The following is a 22,840-nucleotide window of genomic DNA, read 5'->3' on the forward strand; positions in this document are numbered from 1 at the left end:
ATGAAACAATTTCTTGAAAACAATGTTGACGACATGATCCAACGTAGCTCTAATCTCGTACAGTCAATCAACACCAATTTCACGCTTTTTTGACATTTTCGAATTATAATTTGTATCTAAAAATCTTAAAATTTTCAAGTAACATTTTACAGACATCACTTGCGCAACAACTGTTGTAAAAGTTTTAATCATTTCTCCAGTACAGTCCAAAACAAGGTAAGGGATTGAATCGCATGATAACAAATAAACGAAAGAATGCTTTCAGTTCGTTCACAATTAAATTAAATGCTTACTTTTGTGTATCGCACACAAATTTGACAAAGCAGTGATCTGCTCTGAGAACTCATCGGTCAAAATGACGTCCAAAATTGCCATCGGACTACTAACGTTCACTTCAGCCATGCTTGATTGAGAAAACAGTTCTGCAGTACTGTTGGGGTCCATGACCTGCCCTACACCAGAAGAGGGTTTCACTTACAACACTGTCAGTTTTATTTTCACTTTCTGATTCTTCGACAACTGAAGAGTTGATATGGTTTCATTGTTGCCAGTTCTGAGTTATCAGCCGTCTCGTCTGTAATGCTATTTAGTTCCTCTAAAATTTCCTTATCCATCAGACATCGTCTGTTGAGAGCCATGGTTAGGTCTGCAACAAAATGGAACTGTTAGCTAAGAAATAATACCTTCAGTGAACGCTAAGTTTACAATTATTGAATTCTCGATGGTGTTTCAACTAGTAAATTTGAGACAGACGTTCACATTCTTAATTGAAATCGTCTGCAACCTAACTTTCGGTGATCCGTGTAACATCTTCCCCTGTATCTTGAGGACGGAATTGTACCCACCACGTAAGAAAACACTCGTAATGAATTAATAAAACGTGATTATAATCGACAGTTTCAATCGAAAGGCAAGAACTCTTAGCTCGAAAATGAAGAATTTTGGGCTTTCTTCATAATAAATACTTCAGCACGCAACGAAAGTGAATAGTTCATACCACAATATGCGCAGAATTGAGCGTAGAATTATTACCTCACATTGGAATGCAATAATCTCAAGAATTTCTGAATTTCACAACAAGTTATTCTCGACTGTGTGCTGATCTAAACAATACCACATCCAAGGGTAAGTAAGAATGCTTACCACTTTCACTCCGTATTACGAGGGTCACTCCAAAAGAAATGCACACTATCTTTGTAAAAATGCAGTTTTCGTTCTGCATGTGTGAAAGTTTTGCAGTGTGTAGAGACATCCTTTCCGCTTGTTTTCAAACTTAGTTCAACCTGTTCCCGTGAGTGGCGCCGTCACAGCATGTCTTCAAGATGGCTGCTACGCTTGAAGTTCGTCAGAAAGAACGTGCTGTCATGGAATTCCTATGTTGTGAAAACGAGACAGTGGGAAACATCCACAAGAGGTTGAAAAAGGTCTAGGGAGATGTTGCTGTCGATCGCAGTACAGTTAGTCGGTGGGCAAGCAGGTTACGTGATGAAAGCGGGCACGGCAATTTTGTGGATTGTCCTCGCAGTGGCAGGCCTCGTATTGCAAAATGGTTCAAATGGCTCTGAGCACTATGGGACTCAACTGCTGAGGTCATTAGTCCCCTAGAACTTAGAACTAGTTAAACCCAACTAACCTAAGGACATCACAAACATCCATGTCCGAGGCAGGATTCGAACCTGCGACCGTAGCGGTCTTGCGGTTCCAGACTGCAGCGCCTTTAACCGCACGGCCACTTCGGCCGGCCCTCGTATTGCACACACTACAGATAATGTGCAGAGAGTTAACGAATTGGTGACTGCTGACAGACGCATCAGAGTGAACGAATTGTCACGCTACGTTGGGCTAGGGGAAGGAAGTGTTTGCAGAATACTGGAAGTGTTGGCGTCAAAAAAGGGTTTGTGCGAGGTGGGTTCCCAGGATGTTGACAGTGGCTCACAAAGAAACAAGAGAAACGGTATGCAGCGAACGTTGGAACAGTACGAGAGTGGTGGAGATGAATTTCTTCGAAGAATTGTGACAGGCGATGAAACGTGGCTGCATCATTTTTTACCAGAGACGAAGAGGCAATCAGTGGAGTGGCATCATGCAAATTCACCCAAGGAAAAAAAGTACAAAACCACACCTTCTGCTGGAAAAGTTATGGTTACGGTGTTTTTCGATTTCGAAGGACTCTGGCTACGGTGTTTTATGATTCCACCATAAATTCCTATGCATATGTGACGGCACTGAAAAAACTTCACGCTCGTCTGAGTCGTGTTCGACCTCATCGGCAAAAGCAGGATGTTTTGCTGTTGCACGACATTGCAAGGCCACATGTCAATCAAAAAACCATGGAAGCGATCACAAAACTAGGATGGACAACACTGAAACACCTGCCTTACAGTCCTGACCTGGCTCCATGTGATTATCATCTCTTTGGGAAACTGAAAGACTCTCTTCGTGGAACAAGGTTTGAAGATGATGGCTCCCTTGTGCACGCTGCCAAACAGTGGCTCCAACAGGCTGGTCCAGAATTTTACTGAGCGGGTATACAGGCGATGATTCCAAGATGGTGTAAGTCAGTTGAGAGGGGTGGAAATTATGTGGAGAAATGAAAATATTGTTCCTAAAGGATGTATCTACACACTGTAAAACTTCGAAACATGTAGATGGATTTTAAAAAAAAAGTGTGCATTTCTTTTGGAGTGACCCTCGTACATGTTTAGAAGGCAGTGAGGTGGGAATTCAAAAAGTGGTAAGTATCTCGTTCATTAAAGGCAGTGACTTGTTATGATAAAAATCTACGCAAACGAATGCTTCTGTATAAAGAAGCGGATGGTAAGCATACTTGCGTGGACGAGGAGCTAGTGACGTCAGAGCGTGGAATTCCACGTAGTGCGACGCTGCGGAGCGTGAAATAAAGAATGTGGCATGTCAGATTTTTTGCCTCTTCGAGAAGAACATGGCCAGTGGGATGAGACATCGTTTTACGTCACACGCAGAAAAGAGGAGCCACCATAATAAACGTTGTATTCGGTGGGTCGTCTTTGTCCTAGAGTACTGGTACGAATATAAGCTGTTTCAAAGCTTCAGCAACTTGTGAAGCTCCCCAGAACCCGTTGTTTTAGCTACGATTTGCTGTATCAAAGTGGCGTGTAACTACATTTCAGTAGAGTTAGGCTATCTGTGTTCGATGCTTGTGTGCTATGAAAGTATGCCGTTTCAATGCTACAGCACAATGATGATCTATCAAAAGCACGCCTTTTTGGTACAATTTTTCATAGTTAAATACCAAATAATGACATTTGTGGATTTAGTCTTACCACTATCTGATCCCCCCCTTCCCTGTTCCATTCACGAATTGTGCGTGGGAAGAACGACTGCTTGTAAGTCTCCGTATTTGCTCTAATTTCTCGGATCTTTTCGTTGTGATCATTACGCGAGATATATGTGGGCGGTAGTAATATGTTGCCCATCTCTTCCCGGAATGTGCTCTCTCGTAATTTCGATAATAAACCTCTCCGTATTGCGTAACGCCTTTCTTGAAGTGTCCGCCACTGGAGCTTGTTCAGCATCTCCGTAACGCTCTCGCGCTGACTAAATGTCCCCATGACGAATCGCGCTGCTTTTCGCTGGATCATGTCTATCTCTTCTATTAATCCAACCTGGTAAGGGTCCCATAGTGATGAGCAATACTCAAGAATCGGACGAACAAGCGTTTTGTAAGCTACTTCTTTCGTCGATGAGTCACATTTTCTTAGAATTCTTCCTATGAATCTCAACCTGGCGCCTGCTTTTCCCACTATTTGTTTTATGTGATCATTCCACTTCAGATCGCTCCGGATAGTAACTCCTAAGTATTTTACGGTCGTTACCGCTTCTAATGATTTACCACCTATGGCATAATCGTACTGGAATGGATTTCTGCCCCTATGTATGCGCATTATATTACATTTATCTACGTTTAGGGAAAGCTGCCAGCTGTCGCACCATGCATTAATCCTCTGCAGGTCCTCCTGGAGTACGTATGAGTCTTCTGATGTTGCTACTTTCTTGTAGACAACCGTGTCATCTGCAAATAGCCTCACGGAGCTACCGATGTTGTCAACTAAGTCATTTATGTATATTGTAAACAATAAAGGTCCTATCACGCTTCCCTGCGGTACTCCCGAAATTACCTCTACATCTGCAGATTTTGAACCGTTAAGAATGACATGTTGTGTTCTTTCTTCTAGGAAATCCTGAATCCAATCACAAACCTGGTCCGATATTCCGTAAGCTCGTATTTTTTTCACTAAACGTAAGTGCGGAACCGTATCAAATGCCTTCCTGAAGTCCAGGAATACGGCATCAATCTGCTCGCCAGTGTCTACGGCACTGTGAATTTCTTGGGCAAATAGGGCGAGCTGAGTTTCACATGATCTCTGTTTGCGGAATCCATGTTGGTTATGATGAAGGAGATTTGTATTATCTAAGAACGTCATAATACGAGAACACAAAACATGTTCCATTATTCTACAACAGATTGACGTAAGCGAAATAGGCCTATAATTATTCGCATCTGATTTATGACCCTTCTTGAAAATGGGAACGACCTGCGCTTTCTTCCAGTCGCTAGGTACTTTACGTTCTTCCAGCGATCTACGATAAATTGCTGATAGAAAGGGGGCAAGTTCTTTAGCATAATCACTGTAGAATCTTAAGGGTATCTCGTCTGGTCCGGATGCTTTTCCGCTACTAAGTGATAGCAGTTGTTTTTCAATTCCGATATCGTTTATTTCAATATTTTCCATTTTGGCGTCCGTGCGACGGCTGAAGTCAGGGACCGTGTTACGATTTTCCGCAGTGAAACAGTTTCGGAACACTGAATTCAGTATTTCTGCCTTTCTTCGGTCGTCCTCTGTTTCGGTGCCATCGTGGTCAACGAGTGACTGAATAGGGGATTTAGATCCGCTTACCGATTTTACATATGACCAAAACTTTTTAGGGTTCTTGTTTAGATTGTTTGCCAATGTTTTATGTTCGAATTCGTTGAATGCTTCTCTCATTGCTCTCTTTACGCTCTTTTTCGCTTCGTTCAGCTTTTCCTTATCAGCTATAATTCGACTACTCTTAAACCTATGATGAAGCTTTCTTTGTTTCCGTAGTACCTTTCGTACATGATTGTTATACCACGGTGGATCTTTCCCCTCGCTTTGGACCTTAGTCGGTACGAACTTATCTAAGGCGTACTGGACGATGTTTCTGAATTTTTTCCATTTTTGTTCCACATCCTCTTCCTCAGAAATGAACGTTTGATGGTGGTAACTCAGATATTCTGCGATTTGTGCCCTGTCACTCTTGTTAAGCAAATATATTTTCCTTCCTTTCTTGGCATTTCTTATTACACTTGTAGTCATTGATGCAACCACTGACTTATGATCACTGATACCCTCTTCTACATTCACGGAGTCGAAAAGTTCCGGTCTATTTGTTGCTATGAGGTCTAAAACGTTAGCTTCACGAGTTGGTTCTCTAACTATCTGCTCGAAGTAATTCTCGGACAAGGCAGTCAGGATAATGTCACAAGAGTCTCTGTCCCTGGCTCCAGTTCTGATTGTGTGACTATCCCATTCTATACCTGGTAGATTGAAGTCTCCCCCTATTACAATAGTATGATCACGAAACTTCTTCACGACGTTCTGCAGGTTCTCTCTGAGGCGCTCAACTACTACGGTTGCTGATGCAGGTGGTCTATAGAAGCATCCGACTATCATATCTGACCCACCTTTGATACTTAACTTAACCCAGATTATTTCACATTCGCATTCGCTAATAACTTCACTGGATATTATTGAATTCTTTACTGCTATAAATACTCCTCCACCATTGGCGTTTATCCTATCCTTGCGGTATATATTCCATTCTGTGTCTAGGATTTCGTTACTGTTCACTTCCGGTTTTAACCAACTTTCCGTTCCTAATACTATATGCGCACTATTTCCTTCAATAAGAGATACTAATTCAGGAACCTTGCCCTGGATACTCCTGCAGTTTACCAATATTACGTTGACTTTTCCTGTTTTTGGTCTCTGAGGACGGACGTTCTTTATCAACGATGATAATGTCCTCTCTGGTAAGCCGTCAGGTATTTTATCGTTTCGCCCAAGGGGGGGTCCCTCTAACCTAAAAAACCCCCGTGTGCACGCCACACGTACTCTGCTACCCTAGTAGCTGCTTCCGGTGTGTAGTGCACGCCTGACCTGTCTAGGGGGGCCCTACAGTTCTCCACCCAATAACGGAGGTCGATGAATTTGCAACCATTATAGTCGCAGAGTCGTCTGAGCCTCTGGTTTAGACCCTCCACACGGCTCCAAACCAGAGGACCGCGATCGACTCTGGGCACTATGCTGCAGATATTAAGCTCAGCTTGCACTCCGCGTGCGATGCTGGTTGTCTTCACCAAATCAGCCAGCCGCCGGAAGGAACCAAGGATGGCCTCAGAACCCAAGCGGCAGGCGTCATTCGTTCCGACATGTGCTACTATCTGCAGCCGGTCACACCCAGTGCGTTCAATAGCTGCCGGAAGGGCCTCCTCCACATTACGGACGAGACCCCCCGGCAAGCACACCGAGTGCACACTGGCATTCTTCCCCGACCTACCCGCTATTTTCCTGAGGGGCTCCATAACCCGCCTAACGTTGGAGCTCCCTATAACTAATAGGCCCGCCCTCTGTGACTGTCGGGACCTTGCCGGAGAATCGGCCACTGGCCCAACAGGCGAGGCATCCTGTGGTGGCTCGGAAACGATGTCATCACCACTAGGAAGCACCCCGTACCTGTTGGAAAGGGGTAAGGCAGCTGCCACGCGGCCAGATCCCACCTTCGCCTTTCGGCCAGGCACGCGCGAGCCCACCACTGTCCGCCATTCACCCTGGAGTGATGGCTGACCGGTAAGATGCTCACTGCCGGAAGACGCAGCGACATCAGGGGTTCCATGTGATTCCAAGGCCACCGAAGTAGGCATAGGTCTCACCACAGTTGCCCCAACGCCACTACGAGCCGACGCCTGCGCCTCGAGCTCGATGAGCCTAACAGACAAAGCCTCCACCTGCCCCCGAAGAGTGGCCAATTCTCCTTGCGTCCGCTCACAACAACCACAGTCCCTACACATGACGGCAGCAACATTGAAACTAGCGCAATTGATAGCATCTTGGGGTGTGAAGGGAAAGGTAACACTTTCGCATCCACCTCTTTCCAATTCTTTCCTTTTTTTTCTGAAAGATGCTGAGTATTCCTTATTCACGTAATAGAAGCATTATCTCAAAAGTCTATGTTATCTATTATAAATAACGTATTTTCTGCAATTCTTGTTGCAAAGGCTGAAGCGCGTTAATGGAAACGTCAGACAGAAATGCGAATGGAGCATTCTATTCAGTTCAGTGACATATGTCAGACTCAATTTCATTAAACAAGTTAGCTACCATGTACACAAGCCAACAAAGACAACATATGAGTCTTCTCATATATTAAATCAGGAGGAGAGATTCCGTTAATAATCTTAGTTACATTTGCTTCAATTTCCGCGAAATATTGGAGCTCCATGGGCCGTTTTATCAGTAATTACCCCCAAAAAAATTACGAAGTAAAAGTATCAGGCTACACGCCTTAGAAGAAACATATCAAGAATATTATTAACCACTGAGCTTCGTCCTGTTCAGTACAGGAATGTATCATAACAGACAAGATATCTGGAAGCTTTAATCGTCATATTTGACTTCAGTCTGAACAAACACAATACATAAGGAACAAATACCTTCCAGCCACTTTAAATTAACATACTCGAATCGGGAACAGGCTTACACGGAGAGGTAACAACGATTCCTCAATATATGCTGGTGTATATATATATATATATATATATATATATATATATATATATATAGTCTTCTTTTTTAGGTTTGGATCTCTGGCGGCGCTCCCCTTTCATCCATTCCTCGAATACAGGTCGTACCAGGACGTTCAATAATAATAGTAATAATAATAATAATAATAATATTTATTTTATTTTCATTATTTATTTATCGTATGATAATACAGAGGATCAAATACATAATTTTAAGAGTTTACAGTGTAAGAAATAACAAGCAAAATACATGTACAGAATCAAATGTTCAAAGTATTATGCTAAATTATCTACACATGACACAAGTTCTTAGATTTTCTAAGTCCACTCTGTTGATCCAGTTGAGCCCTTCAGGTGATACATGGTGGATGTCATTTATTGATCCCTCAAAGGCTCGTTTCGGGCATTCACCAACAATGTGATTTATTGTTTGCAGGGCAGCTCCACAGTCAAAATCTGGAGATGTTGCCCAGCCCCATTTGCCCTTTAGAGATCCGCAGTTCCCTTGCCCTGTTCGGATGCGGTTAATGGTTCTCCACTGGAGTCTGGGGAGTGTGAAACCTGGAACTCGCATGGAAGACTTTTCAACCAGATGGCCGTTGAACACTGACTGTTCTTCCCTCTGACTTCTCCATATTTCGTTGATGTTAAAGTCGGAGGCTTCAAGATGTCGTGCAGTTCGCGAAGGTGGTTTTCTTGACTTCAGAAGCTGATGTTCTGCTATTATTATATCGCATTGTTCAGGTAGCTGGGGGTTCTTCTGAATGTTTCTCCAGGTCTTCAGGAGAGCATCCGATCTTCGCAGAGCTGGAGGTTGGAAGTTACTTAAGACTGGTAGCCATGCAGTTTGAGTGCTAAGTATGCAGCCTGTGATAAGTCGCATTGTCTGGTTGAGTTGCTCATCTATCTTGTTACAGTAAGGACTGTTCATCCAAGTTGGACAACAGTATTCAGCGACAGAAAATGATAGTGCCAAAGCAGTTGATCTTAGGGTTTGAGCGCTGCAACCCCAGGAGGTACCAGCAAGCTTCTGAATGATATTACATCGGGTCTTCACTTTTGCGGCCACGTTGGACCATCTATTCGCATATGCCAACTCAACATCGAAGGAATAAGCAGGTCGAAATGTGACTATCTATCCAAACTATCGAATAATAATAATAATAATAATTCCCGTGGAGGCCCGGGAAAAGAATAGGCCTCCGGTATGTTCTGCCAGTCGTAAAAGGCGACGAAAAGAACAAACCACTAATAGGGCTAACCCCCCTTTTAGTGTGATTACTTGGTTCAGGACAGAACTAAAGAAGCCTCGGACAAGCGCCGTCATGGTCGGGGACGACGCTTGAACCCTGTGCCCGCCCACAATGGTAACGACACTGCTAGCCAACTGGAAAATGATTTAAATCCAAATAGAGGTGTTTTGCAGGATATGCTTCCTGCAACCACTCTAGAAGGAAAACAAAGACAGAGGATGAGATGGTCAGATGAAGTCAATCGACACCTCATGTTCTGTTATTACCAAGCAACAAACCTAGGAACCAACACAACTGGATGCAGATCACAAGTATACACAACATTTATTACCAGATACCCGGAATTAAAATTTTTAACAGAACAACGACTAGCTGATCAGATCCGTGTAATAATCAAAAATAACAGGATACCCCAGTCAGAATTAGAAAACATCAAACAACAAGTACTACAAATACTGGAACAAAATAATGTGCAATCAGAAGAAGAAGAAAATACAGTAATGGACTCAAACATACCAGAGAAAACAAACAAAGAACAAAACGCATCAATTAAACAATCAGAGGAATACGAAATCTTAAGACAGCCACCAGCACAAGTACAAATAGAACATGAAGTGACAAATGTTAGATATAGAAGAAAAATTTCAGTTGACATATATAGAATACAAAGACACAAATACAGACATTAGACCATTCTTGCATAGACCACCAAATAACCCACTAGTCGAAACAGCAATAAAAACTATCAACACAGTCATACACAACAAAATAAATGAATACACAACTATGGAAGAGTTACAACTACTGGTTTATGTAGGAGCACTCACTACACTAAATATACACACTAGGCAGAGATCAGAACCAACAAACACACAGAAGAAACCCACAAAACCAGCATGGCAACACAGGCTACAGATCAGAATAGAAAAACTGAGAAAAGACATCGGACAGCTAACACAATTTATAAGAAATGAAATATCAGACAAAAAACGAAAAAGGTTGGGTAAAATCTAACAACAAGAAGCGATAGAGCAATTAGATGAAAAGAAGCAGAAATAACAAGCATTGGCCAAACGACTTAGAAGATACAAAAAAAGTGAAAATAGAAGGAAACAAAACCAAACATTCAACACAAACCAAAAGAAATTTCACCAAACAATAGATAACACACACATAAAAATAGACAATCCACCAAACATAACAGACATGGAACACTTCTGGAGCAACATATGGTCAAACCCGGTACAACATAACAGGCATGCACGGTGGATACAAGCAGAAACAGACACATACAAGATGATACCACAAATGCCTGAAGTGATAATTTTGCAACATGAAGTCACCCGAGCAATTAATTCTACTCACAATTGGAAAGCCCCTGGAAAAGATAAAATAGCAAATTTCTGGCTAAAGAAGTTCACCTCAACACATTCACATCTAACTAAATTATTTAACAGTTACATTGCAGATCCATACATATTCCCTGATACACTTACACATGGAATAACTTATCTGAAACCTAAAGATCAAGCAGACACAGCAAACCCAGCTAAATATCGCCCCATAACATGCCTACCAACAATCTACAAAATATTAACTTCAGTCATTACACAGAAATTAATGACACATACAACACAGAACACAATTATAAATGAAGAACAAAAAGGCTGCTGCAAAGGAGCACGAGGATGTAAAGAGCAACTGATAATAGATGCAGAGGTGACATATCAAGCTAAAGCTAAACAAAGGTCGCTACACTACGCATACATTGATTACCAAAAAGCTTTTGATAGTGTACCCCACTCATGGTTACTACAGATATTGGAAATACACAGAGTAGATCCTAAATTGATACAGTTCCTAAACATAGTAATGAAAAACTGGAAAACCACACTTAATATCCAAACAAATTCAGATAATATCACATCACAGCCAATACAGATTAAGCGTGGAATATACCAAGGAGACTCATTAAGTCCTTTCTGGTTCTGTCTTGCTCTGAACGCACTATCCAACATGCTAAATAATACAAATTATGGATATGATATTACTGGAACATACCAACACAAAATCACTCATTTGCTATGCATGGATGATCTAAAACTACTGGCAGCAACCAGTCAACAACTCAACCAATTACTAAAGATAACAGAAGTATTCAGCAATGACATAAATATGGCTTTTGAAACAGACAAGTGTAAGAAAAATAGCATAGTCAAGGGAAAACACACTAAACAAGATGATTACATATTGAATAACCACAGTGACTCCATAGAAGCGATGGAAAAAACAGATGCCTATAAATATCTAGGATACAGACAAAAAATAGGAATAGATAATACAAATATTAAAGAAGAACTAAAAGAAAAATATAGACAAAGACTAACAAAAATACTGAAAACAGAATTGACAGCAAGAAACAAGACAAAAGCTATAAATACTTATGCTATACCAATATTGAACTACTCATTTGGAGTAGTGAAATGGAGTAACACAGACCTAGAAGCACTAAATACAGTTACACGTTCACAATGCCCCAAATATAGAATACATCACATACATTCAGCAACAGAAAGATTCACATTAAGCAGAAAGGAAGGAGGAAGGGGATTCATCGACATAAAAAACCTACATTATGGACAGGTAGACAATTTAAGAAAATTCTTTCAAGAACGAGCAGAAACTAGCAAAATACACAAAGCAGTCACTCATATAAATACATCGGCTACACCACTGCAATTTCATAACCACTTCTACAACCCTTTAGATCACATAACATCAACAGATACGAAGAAAGTAAATTGGAAGGGGAAGGCACTACGTGGCAAGCACCCGTATCATCTAACACAGCGTCCGCCCCAGTAGCTGAGTGGTCAGCGTGACGGATTGCCGTCCTCTGGGCCCGGGTTCGATTCCCGGCTGGGTCGGAGATTTTCTCCGCTCAGGGACTGGGTGTTGTGTTGTGTTCATCATCATTTCATCCCCATCCGGCGTGCAGGTCGCCCAATGTGGCGCCGAATGTAATAAGACCTGCGATATGGCGGCCGGACCTGCCCCGCGAGGGGCCTCCCGGCCAATGACACCAAACGCTCATTTCCATTTCCATCTAACACAGCCACACATCGATCAAGACGCATCCAACACATGGCTAAGAACAGGCAATATATACGGTGAGACGGAAGGATTCATGATTGCAATACAGGATCAAACAATAAACACCAGATATTACAGCAAGCATATGATTAAAGATCCCAATACCACAACAGATAAATGCAGACTTTGCAAACAACAAATAGAAACAGTAGATCACATCACAAGCGGATGTACAATACTAGCAAATACAGAATACCCCAGAAGACATGACAATGTAGCAAAAATAATACATCAACAACTTGCCATACGACATAAACTAATAAATCAATACGTTCCCACATACAGATATGCACCACAAAATGTACTGGACAATGATGAATACAAATTATACTGGAACAGAACCATTATAAGAGATAAAACAACAACACATAACAAACCTGACATCATACTCACCAATAAAAAGAAGAAATTAACACAACTAATCGAAATATCCATACCCAATACAACAAATATACAAAAGAAAACAGGAGAAAAAATTGAAAAATACATCAAACTGGCTGAGGAAGTCAAGGACATGTGGCATCAGGATAAAGTTGACATTATAACAATTATACTATCAACTACAGGAGTCATACCACACAATATCCACCAGTACATCAATGCAATACAGCTACATCCAAACTTATATATACAACTACAGAAATCTGTAATTATTGATACATGTTCAATTACCCGAAAGTTCCTAAATGCAATATAACATATACCGTACAGTTAAAAGGAAGTGACGCTTGATCAAGGTCCGCGTCACTTTCCATTTTTAACCAGACTTAACGTCTGAGAAGGTAAAGAAATAATAATAAAAAGAGACAACAACAACATCCCAGGTCAGAGCTGCAACAGGGCAGTATTAGACACACAAACACAGGCGCTTCTATAATCAGTGACAGGCCACGAAGCTAGCTCGTGGATACTTGTTGGCATGAATATCCACACGCGACCTGCCTATACCAAAAGGCACAAAGAACTTTATTCTTATTCGTTAATAAGCCCCCTCAAAACTAGTCTGCCATGGGGTACGTAATTCAAGTCCCACCAAAGGCAAATCTATCCTCCAAAAGCGGAACACTGTGGATGAATGAACATACACCAGGCCTGACGGTAACATCGGCTCAACATAGTACCTCAGTGACATCGCATCGTCCGGCCGGCAGGTACGCAACTTGCTCGTCCACAACACAACTACAGCACTGCGTCCGCCACTGACTTCGTCGTCGCACCATCGCCAGGACACTCTCTCCCATTAATGTCCCGCGACCCCACGAAAGGTCGTCTGACCACAAGGAAGAAGAATGACCAATCTAGGAGACAGTAGTGGGGCAAGGGGGCATCATCCCATACTGCGGGTTGTCTACATCGGGGGCAAACCTATTGTCCTCTTTTGGCTGACAGGTCCTTAACCTAAGGCTAATGAACTGGAATGTTTCCAAGGGGGCCAGAAATCGTGAGTGCCAGTCTATATACGAGGATGAGTCAAATGAAAACCTTAAATACCGGTATTATTTATTGTGTAGGAGTGGTACAAAGCCGTATCACTTTTCAACATAATCTCCTCCACGCCCAATGTAAGTCCTCCAGCGCTTACAAAGTGCATAAATTACATTAGTAAAAAACTTCTTTTGGTCGTCCGCGCAACCACCATGCACCGCGTGGCATACCTCTTCTTCAGAGCGGAACTTCTTTCCTCCCATCGCGTCTTTGAGTGGTCCAAATATATGGAAATCACTTGGGGCAAGGTCTGGTGAGTATGGTGGATGAGGAAGACACTCAAAATGCAGGTCTGTGATTGTTGCAGCTGTTGTACGGGCAGTGTCATGTTGCAAATGGACACCTGCTCACAGCAATCCACGTCGCTTTTGATTTGATTTCAGGCCGCAGATGATTTTCTAGGGGAGCTGTGTATGATGCACTGGTGATAGTGGTCCCTCTAGGTGTGTAATGCTCCAAAATGACGCCTTTTTCGTCCCAAAAGAGAGTCAGCATAAACTTCCCTGCTGATGGTTCTGTTCAAAACTACTTTGGTTTTGGTGATGAGGAATGGCGCCATTCCTTGCTCGCTCTCTTCGTTTCCGGTTGGTGGAAGTGAACCAACGTTTCGTCCCCAGTAACGTTCCTTGCAAGGAAGCCATCACCTTCTCGTTCAAAACGCCGAAGAAGTTCTTCTCAAGCATCAACACGTCGTTCTCTCATTTTCAGGAGTCAGTTGCCGTGTCACCCATCTTGCAGACACTTTGTGAAACTGGAGCACATCATGCAGAATGTGGCGTGCTGACCCACGACTAATCTGTAAACATGCTGCAATGTCATTCAGTGTCACTCGGCGGTTTTCCTTCACTATGGCTTCAACTGTTGCAATGTTCTGTGGAGTCACAACTCGTTGTGCCTGACCTGGACGAGGAGCATCTTCCACTGAAGTCACACCATTTGTGAACTTCCTACTCCATTCATAGACTTGCTGCAGTGACAAACATGCATCACCGTACTGAACCTTCATTCGTCGATGAATTTCAATAGGTTTCACTCCTTCACTACGCAAAAACCGAATAACAGAACACTGTTCTCCCCTGGTGCAAGTCGCAAGTGGGGCGGCCATGTTTATACTGATACTGCGACGGTATGTGTGCATCTGCACTATGATGCCACCTACAGGCCATTGTGCACCCTGTTTGTAGCACGCTTACTAACTTGCAGGATAACGGCGCGAAATTTCGATTTCTTATTACAAATTTAAGGTTTTTATTTGACTCACCCTCGTATGAAAAGTTACACACTGGAAGATGTTGTTATTTCGAAACTTTCTGTAAAATTTATGTACCTATATATTCGTAAAATCTCATCTTCCACTTGAATGAAGAAACGAATCTCGATCTTGAAATGTATTTGATGAACTGGGTCATTCTGGAGTGTTGGTAGTCAGTGCAACAGCCAGGATGGTGATATTATGGATGCACCAACTGTCATTAGACACTATACGTAAACTGTATTCAATTTAAAACCGAAAATGGGATGAAAATGCAATTACGTTAAAGAGTAACTTCTAGTAGTATGTATCTGAGAAAGGTGTGGATCATTATGTAGTGTTCCTCTACCAACAGTTGGCTATTGAAGCCATCGACGAGACCAGAATCTTCTACACGATTTTCTCCGCCCTTTTTCGACAATTGCTGACTAGAGTTGACGTAGCTGTAGTACGCGCGTACATTTTCGTCAGCAAACTTCGTATTTTGAGAGTCAAGTAAAGCCGACAACGGTCGCTGCAGGAGGCTGAGAGTGCAAATCACGTTAGCCAGCTGGTCAGTCGGAGTTCCCGTCCGCTTCCACGTCAACGTTAGCTGCGGCGTCTCGTTGGAGGACGGGTTTAATGTGGAGTCTCCAGGTATGTATCTACACTATTGGCCATTAAAATTGCAACACCACGAAGATGACGTGCCACAGACTCGAAATTTAACCGACAGGAAGAAGATGCTGTGATATGCAAAAAATGATTAGGTTTTCAGAGCATTCACACAAGGTTGGCGCCGGTGATGACACGTACAACGTGCTGACATGAGGAAAGTTTGCAACCGATTTCTCATACACAAACAGCAGTTGACCGGCGTTGCCTGGTGAAACGTTGTTGTGATGCCTCGTGTAAGGAGGAGCAATGCGTACCATCACGTTTCCGACTTTGATAAAGGTCGGATTGTAGCCATGACAGGCATCTTATGCGCATGGCTGTAACGGATGGTGGAACCACGTCTCGATCCCAGAGTCAGCAGATGGGGACGTTTCGAAGACAACAACCATCTGCACGAACAGTTCGACGACGTACGCAGCAGCATGGACTATAAGCTCGGAGACCGTGGCTGCGGTTACCCTTGACGCTGCATCACAGACAGGAGCGCCTGCAATGGTGTACTCGACGACGAACCTGGGTGCACGAATGGCTAAACGTCATCTTTTCGGATAAATCCAGGTTCTGTTTACAGCATCGTGATGGTCGCATCCGTGTTTCGCGACATCGCGGTGAACGCACATTGGAAGCGTGTATTCGTCATCGCCATACTGGCGTATCACCCGTCGTGATGGTATGGGGTGCCATTAGTTACACGTCTCGGTCACCTCTTGTTCGCACTGACGGCACTTTGAACAGTGGACGTTACATTTCAGATGTGTTACGACCAGTGGCTCTACCCTTCATTCGATCCCTGCGAAACCCTACATTTCAGCAGTTTAATGCACGACCGCATGTTGCAGGTCCTGTACGGGCCTTTCTGGATACAGAAAATGTTCGACTGCTGCCCTGGCCAGCACATTCTCCAGATCTCTCACTAATTGAAAACGTCTGGTCAATGGTGGCCGAGCAACTGGCTCGTCACAATACGCCAATCACTACTCTTGATGAACTGTGGTATCGTGTTGAAGCTGCATGGGCAGCTGTACCTGTACACGCCATCCAAGCTCTGTTTGACTCAATGCCCAGGCGTATCAAGGCCGTTATTACGGCCTGAGGTGGTTGTTGTGGGTACTGATTTCTCAGGATCTATGCACCCAAATTGCGTGAAAATGTAATCACATGTCAGTTCTAGTATATTACATTTGTCCAATGAATACCCGTTTATCATCCGCATTTCTTCTTGGTGTAGCAGTTTTAATGGCCAGTAGTGTATAAGCCTTTCCTATGGCTGCTTAATTGGTGACTTGTACCGGTTTAAATCTCGTTACGAGGACACACCTGATCGCGGCGAGGAGGACCGCAAAGCCATCATCTGTTGCCCGCATCCCTTTGCTGCCAGAGAAGCGGTTGTTTTGCAGTTGTTTGAATGGCTGTGTTTGTTGTTCGCAGGTGCAGCCCAAGGCAGACCTGGGGGAGTACCGCTGCATGCTGCGGACTCCAGAGGGACTCGTGGCGTCTCCAGCCATCGCCCTGGAGCTCGCAGGTCAGTAAGCAGCAGCAGCAGCACATAGACATAATTAATTGAAACCTTCAGCTGCCGGCAGGTGTTGTTGATATACCTCAGTGGGGACAGCTGAAAATGCGTGCCCCGACGGGGACTCGAACCCGGGATCTCCTGCTTACATGGCAGACGTTCTATCCATCTGAGCCACCGAGGACACAGATGAATAGCGCGACTGCAGGGACTTACGTCTTGCACGCTCCCCGTGGGACCCACATTCCCAGCTGTCCACAATCTACATTCGTAATGTTCCTAATATTTGAAACTTCCTGGCACATTAAAACTATGTGCCAGACCGAGACTCGAACTCGGGACCTTTGCCTTTCGCCGGCAAGTGCTCTTACCATCTGAGCTACCGAAGCACAACTCACGCCCAGTCCTCACAGCTTTACTTCTTCCAGTAACAGTTTTAATCTGCCAGGAAGTTTCATATCAGCGCACACTACGCTGCAGAGTGAAAATCTCATTCTGGAAACATTCCTAATACACTCCTGGAAATTGAAATAAGAACACCGTGAATTCATTGTTCCAGGAAGGGGAAAATTTATTGACACATTCCTGGGGTCAGATACATCACATGATCACACTGACAGAACCACAGGCACATAGACACAGGCAACAGAGCATGCACAATGTCGGCACTAGTACAGTGTATATCCACCTTTCGCAGCAATGCAGGCTGCTATTCTCCCATGGAGACGATCGTAGAGATGCTGGATGTAATCCTGTGGAACGGCTTGCCATGCCATTTCCACCTGGCGCCTCAGTTGGACCAGCGTTCGTGCTGGACGTGCAGACCGCGTGAGACGACGCTTCATCCAGTCCCAAACATGCTCAATGGGGGACAGATCCGGAGATCTTGCTGGCCAGGGTAGTTGACTTACACTTTCAAGAGCACGTTGGGTGGCACGGGATACATGCGGACGTGCATTGTCCTGTTGGAACAGCAAGTTCCCTTGCCGGTCTAGGAATGGTAGAACGATGGGTTCGATGACGGTTTGGATGTACCGTGCACTATTCAGTGTCCCCTCGACGATCACCAGTGGTGTACGGCCAGTGTAGGAGATCGCTCCCCACACCATGATGCCGGGTGTTGGCCCTGTGTGCCTCGGTCGTATGCAGTCCTGATTGTGGCGCTCACCTGCACGGCGCCAAACACGCATACGACCATCATTGGCACCAAGGCAGAAGCGACTCTCATCACTGAAGACGACACGTCTCCATTCGTCCCTCCATTCACGCCTGTCGCGACACCACTGGAGGCGGGCTGCACGATGTTGGGGCGTGAGCGGAAGACGGCCTAACGGTGTGCGGGACCGTAGCCCAGCTTCATGGAGACGGTTGCGAATGGTCCTCGCCGATACCCCAGGAGCAACAGTGTCCCTAATTTGCTGGGAAGTGGCGGTGCGGTCCCCTACGGCACTGCGTAGGATCCTACGGTCTTGGCGTGCATCCGTGCGTCGCTGCGGTCCGGTCCCAGGTCGACGGGCACGTGCACCTTCCGCCGACCACTGGCGACAACATCGATGTACTGTGGAGACCTCACGCCCCACGTGTTGAGCAATTCGGCGGTACGTCCACCCGGCCTCCCGCATGCCCACTATACGCCCTCGCTCAAAGTCCGTCAACTGCACATACGGTTCACGTCCACGCTGTCGCGACATGCTACCAGTGTTAAAGACTGCGATGGAGCTCCGTATGCCACGGCAAACTGGCTGACACTGACGGCGGCGGTGCACAAATGCTGCGCAGCTAGCGCCATTCGACGGCCAACACCGCGGTTCCTGGTGTGTCCGCTGTGCCGTGCGTGTGATCATTGCTTGTACAGCCCTCTCGCAGTGTCCGGAGGAAGTATGGTGGGTCTGACACACCGGTGTCAATGTGTTTTTTTTCCGTTTCCAGGAGTGTATTTGCCCATCCACTCATTACTCACGCCAACTAAGGTGATGATTCCCGTAAGAGTTCGGGCAACCTGTGCGCATTCGCACAGAGAAAGGTCAATGGCCGGATAGCCTTTAACTATATATGAAGATAGTAACTGTTCTCGAAAGAACAGATACCATTGATGACCGTGCAGCTTCTCTAGAATAAATGATAATTAATTGAGGAGCTGCTCACAGGTGTTGTCACCTTAGTTGGCGCGAGTAATGAGTGGATGGGCAAATATTATTGGCCAAACAGGCGACGCGGAAACCGCTTCTGGAGATAGGCATATCCGAAGCTGACCTGCGTTCTGTCTTACACCGCAGTGTTTTCCAGATTTGGGAGACGGAATGGCATAACAGCACACACAACGAACTGCGTGTCATTAAGGAGACTATGAATGTGTGGAAGTCTTCCATGCAGGCCTCTCGCAGGGAATCAGTTGTCCTCTGCCAGTTCCGCATTGGCCATACGTGGCTAACGCATGGTTACCTACTCCGCCGCCAGGACCCACCTCAGTGTCGCTGTGGCTCCACCTTCAGCTGGACTGCCCACTTTTAGCCGCTCTGCTGCAGACTTTTAACTTTCCCAGCACACTGCCTTCGGTGTTGGGCGACGATGCCTCCAAAGCAGCTTCAGTTTTATGTTTTATTCGTGAGAGTGGGTTTTATACTTCTAGGTAGGTTTTAGCGCATGTCCTTTGTCCCTCTGTGTCCTCCACCCTAGTGCTTTTAGGGTGGAGGTTTAAATGTGTTGCAGAGTAGTTGGCTTCCCCTTTATATACTCGTGGTTGGCCAGCCACTGTAATCTGCTTTTATGTTTTACTCTCTTCTGTGTCTAGCGTCTCTCTGTTGTTTTCTTGTCCTCTTTTGCTCCTTTTAGTGTTCGTTGCCTTCCCTTCGTTCTTGTGGCTTTTCCTTTCTTTCAGTTTTGTGTTACGTGTTTCGTCCGTTTTATTCTCGCACTTGTGGCATTGTTTTACTAGGAACCAGGGACCGATGACCTCGTAGTTTTGTCCCTTCTCCCGCCTTTAAACCAACCAATCTCCACAGTAACTGGTGGGCAGAATCACTTGCCACAGTGAAGCGGGTTTCATCGGAGAACATCACTCTGTGGTTAGACACTGGACTCGCATTCGGGAGGACGACGGTTTAATCCCGCGTCCTGCCATCCTGATTTAGGTTTTCCGTGATTTCCCTAAATCGCTCCAGGCAAATGCCGGGATAGTTCTTTTCAAAGGGCACGGCCGATTTCCTTCCCCGTCCGTCCCTAATCCAATGAGACCGATGACCTCGCTGTGTGGTCTCCTTCCCCAAACAACCCAACCCAACCCCAACATCACTCTGGAGCACAGTTGCTGACTCCGGTGTCCTTCTGCCGGGTGCCTGGCCATGTAGGAATATGGGGCAATGAACAGGCCGATCGGGCTGCCAAGGAGGCGTGCAGAGAGCAGGATGTGGTCCAGTGTCCTATTCCCTTGCAGTCTGTCATCTCTGCACTCCACAAGAAGTACATGGAGTTGTGGGAGGAAGACTGGCTGGCGGTGACGGCCAATAATCTGCGGCTGGTGAAGACGACAACTCGGTCGTGGCGTTCCTCCTGCTGGTTTCTCAGGCGGGAAGAGGTGGCCCTCACACGTCTTCGGATCGGGCACTGTCCTCTGACACATAGCTTTCTATTACGGCGGGAGGATCCCCCGTTTTGTGATGCTTGTGGTGTGCACATCTCTGTCCGGCACATTTTAACAGACTGCATTTTGCACCCTGATGCAAGGGCAGAAGCACAAGTTGATGGGAATCTGCCCTGTGTTGTAGCTAATGATGAGACGTGTGTGTCTAGGGTTTTAAAGATTTGTGATGAGTCTGGACTCTGGCCTAAACTTTTAGGCTGGAGGTTTTAGTGTGTTGCAGAGTGACTGGCTCCTCCCTTTATTCCTTGCGGTCAGCCAGCCACTTCCATCTGCTATATTGTTTTAGCTCCCTCTACCGCTTTCTTCCTGGGCTGTCCACGTTTACTGTTGGCGGCATGCTTCGTCCCACGCTGCGGTGTGGGTAGGCACATATTTTTCCAACCTTGTTACATGTGTTTTACGTTCTGTTTTATCATAATGTTCTGAGTATTTTCTTGACACCCGTCTCAACCTGTTACTGAGCGGGCGCTGAAGACCTTGCCGTCGTGCGCCCATACAACCCTCTCCATCACCATTATCATCATCCAACAAGCATGCTCGCTATACCAACTAACTCTTTCTCAACGGTGGTGTGGTTGAAGTGCGACACATTTAACAGGCTTCCGAGGATACAAATCAGCCTGATTTAATGACCGCGAAGCGATCCTGGCAGAGACACGTATACCGGTAGCGGTTGCAAGGTCTGCAGCGATCTGCATAAGAAAGAGATGTCTGTTCCTTTCAGCCACTAAGGCTGCGTATCGATCCTCTTGCGGTGTGGTGCTCCGTCTACGACCGTGGGCATGCTTCCGCATAGCATTTACACCTTCGGCGACCGTTTTTAATCGGGAGATGTCACTGTTAGACACACAGATAACTGCGACCACAGCAGTAAAACTTTGAACGGCTTCGAACCGCCCAGCTGCTCGTCCACGATCGTAAGCGCTCAAACGCTGTCTTGCGCACATGTTGCAGTGCAACACGGAATATCGCACTGATAGGTTAAGGAACCGTCGTCGTCAAACACCGTACTGCATGGGCTGTCGAATGTGTACAGATCGATCCAGCACAGGCTTCGCTGCAGTTAACATGTTCCCCTCCGCCCCCTGCATTTCCTGTTGCTGTCATCTTTTGCGTGTTCCGTAGCAGCTGTCGGTTGTCCTGCACCAGTTGTCAAACACTTTTCTTCTTCTTTTGCTGGTGCCTTGTCCCGCAGTTTCGCAGGGTCGGCACGGTTAGGAACGGATTTGGCAAGGTTTGTTATAAGGGGTGGTCGGATGCCCTTCCTGCCGCCACCCTGTACGCCCCCCCCCCCCCCCCCCCCCCGGACAGAATTAGTGTACCCCAACTGTCTGCGTCTAGTGTAATCCATGGAATAGTGCGAGCGTGTTCAGATGTCTGCGAGTCGTGTAACTGAGGCGGGACGTGGGGACCAGCCAGGTATTCACCTAGCAGGATATGGAAAACCGCCTAAAAACCACATCCAGGCTGGCCGAAACACCGGCCGACGTCGGTAATCCGCCGGGCGGATTCCATCTGCGGGCGGCGCGCCTACCCGAGTCCAGGAAGCAGCGCATTAGCGCTATCGGGTAACCTGGCGGGTCATCAGTTGTCAAACACTATAGTAGGCAAACTTCCTGCAAGATTAAAACTGTGTGCCGGACCGAGACTCGAGCTCGGGACCTTTGCCTTTCGTGGGCAAGTGCTCTACCGACTGAGCCACCCAAGCACGACTCACGCCCCGTCCTCACAGCTTTACTTCCGCCAGTACCTCGTCTCCTATCTTCCAAACTTCACAGAAGTTCTCCTGCGAACTAGTTCTGCAAGGTTCGCAGGAGAGCTTCTGTAAAGTTTGGAAGGTGGGAGACGAGGTACTGGGAGAAGTAAAGCTGGGAGGACGGGGCGTGAGCCGGCCGCTGTGGCCGAGCAGTTCTAGGCGCTTCAGTCCAGAGCCGTGCGACTGCTACGGTCCCAGGCTCGAATCCTGCCTCGGGCATGGATGTGTGGGGTGTCCTTAGGTTAGTTAGGTTTAAGTAGTTCTGAG

The 22,840-nt window shown here is 45.6% G+C and overlaps 1 protein-coding gene across 1 annotated transcript in view; it reads left to right on the forward strand.

Annotated features, from left to right (window-relative positions):
* The window catches only part of LOC124718713 (protogenin A-like), a 416,220-nt gene that overhangs the window by 94,472 nt on the left and 298,908 nt on the right, over positions 1-22,840 (forward strand). Inside the window, exon 3 of the mRNA XM_047244333.1 lies at positions 17,093-17,186. Within this exon, the coding sequence (XP_047100289.1) occupies positions 17,093-17,186 (94 nt within the window). The remainder of the gene's footprint in view (positions 1-17,092; positions 17,187-22,840) is intronic.

Source organism: Schistocerca piceifrons, chromosome 10 (genome assembly GCF_021461385.2).
Source record: "Schistocerca piceifrons isolate TAMUIC-IGC-003096 chromosome 10, iqSchPice1.1, whole genome shotgun sequence".
Taxonomy (NCBI): domain Eukaryota; kingdom Metazoa; phylum Arthropoda; class Insecta; order Orthoptera; family Acrididae; genus Schistocerca; species Schistocerca piceifrons.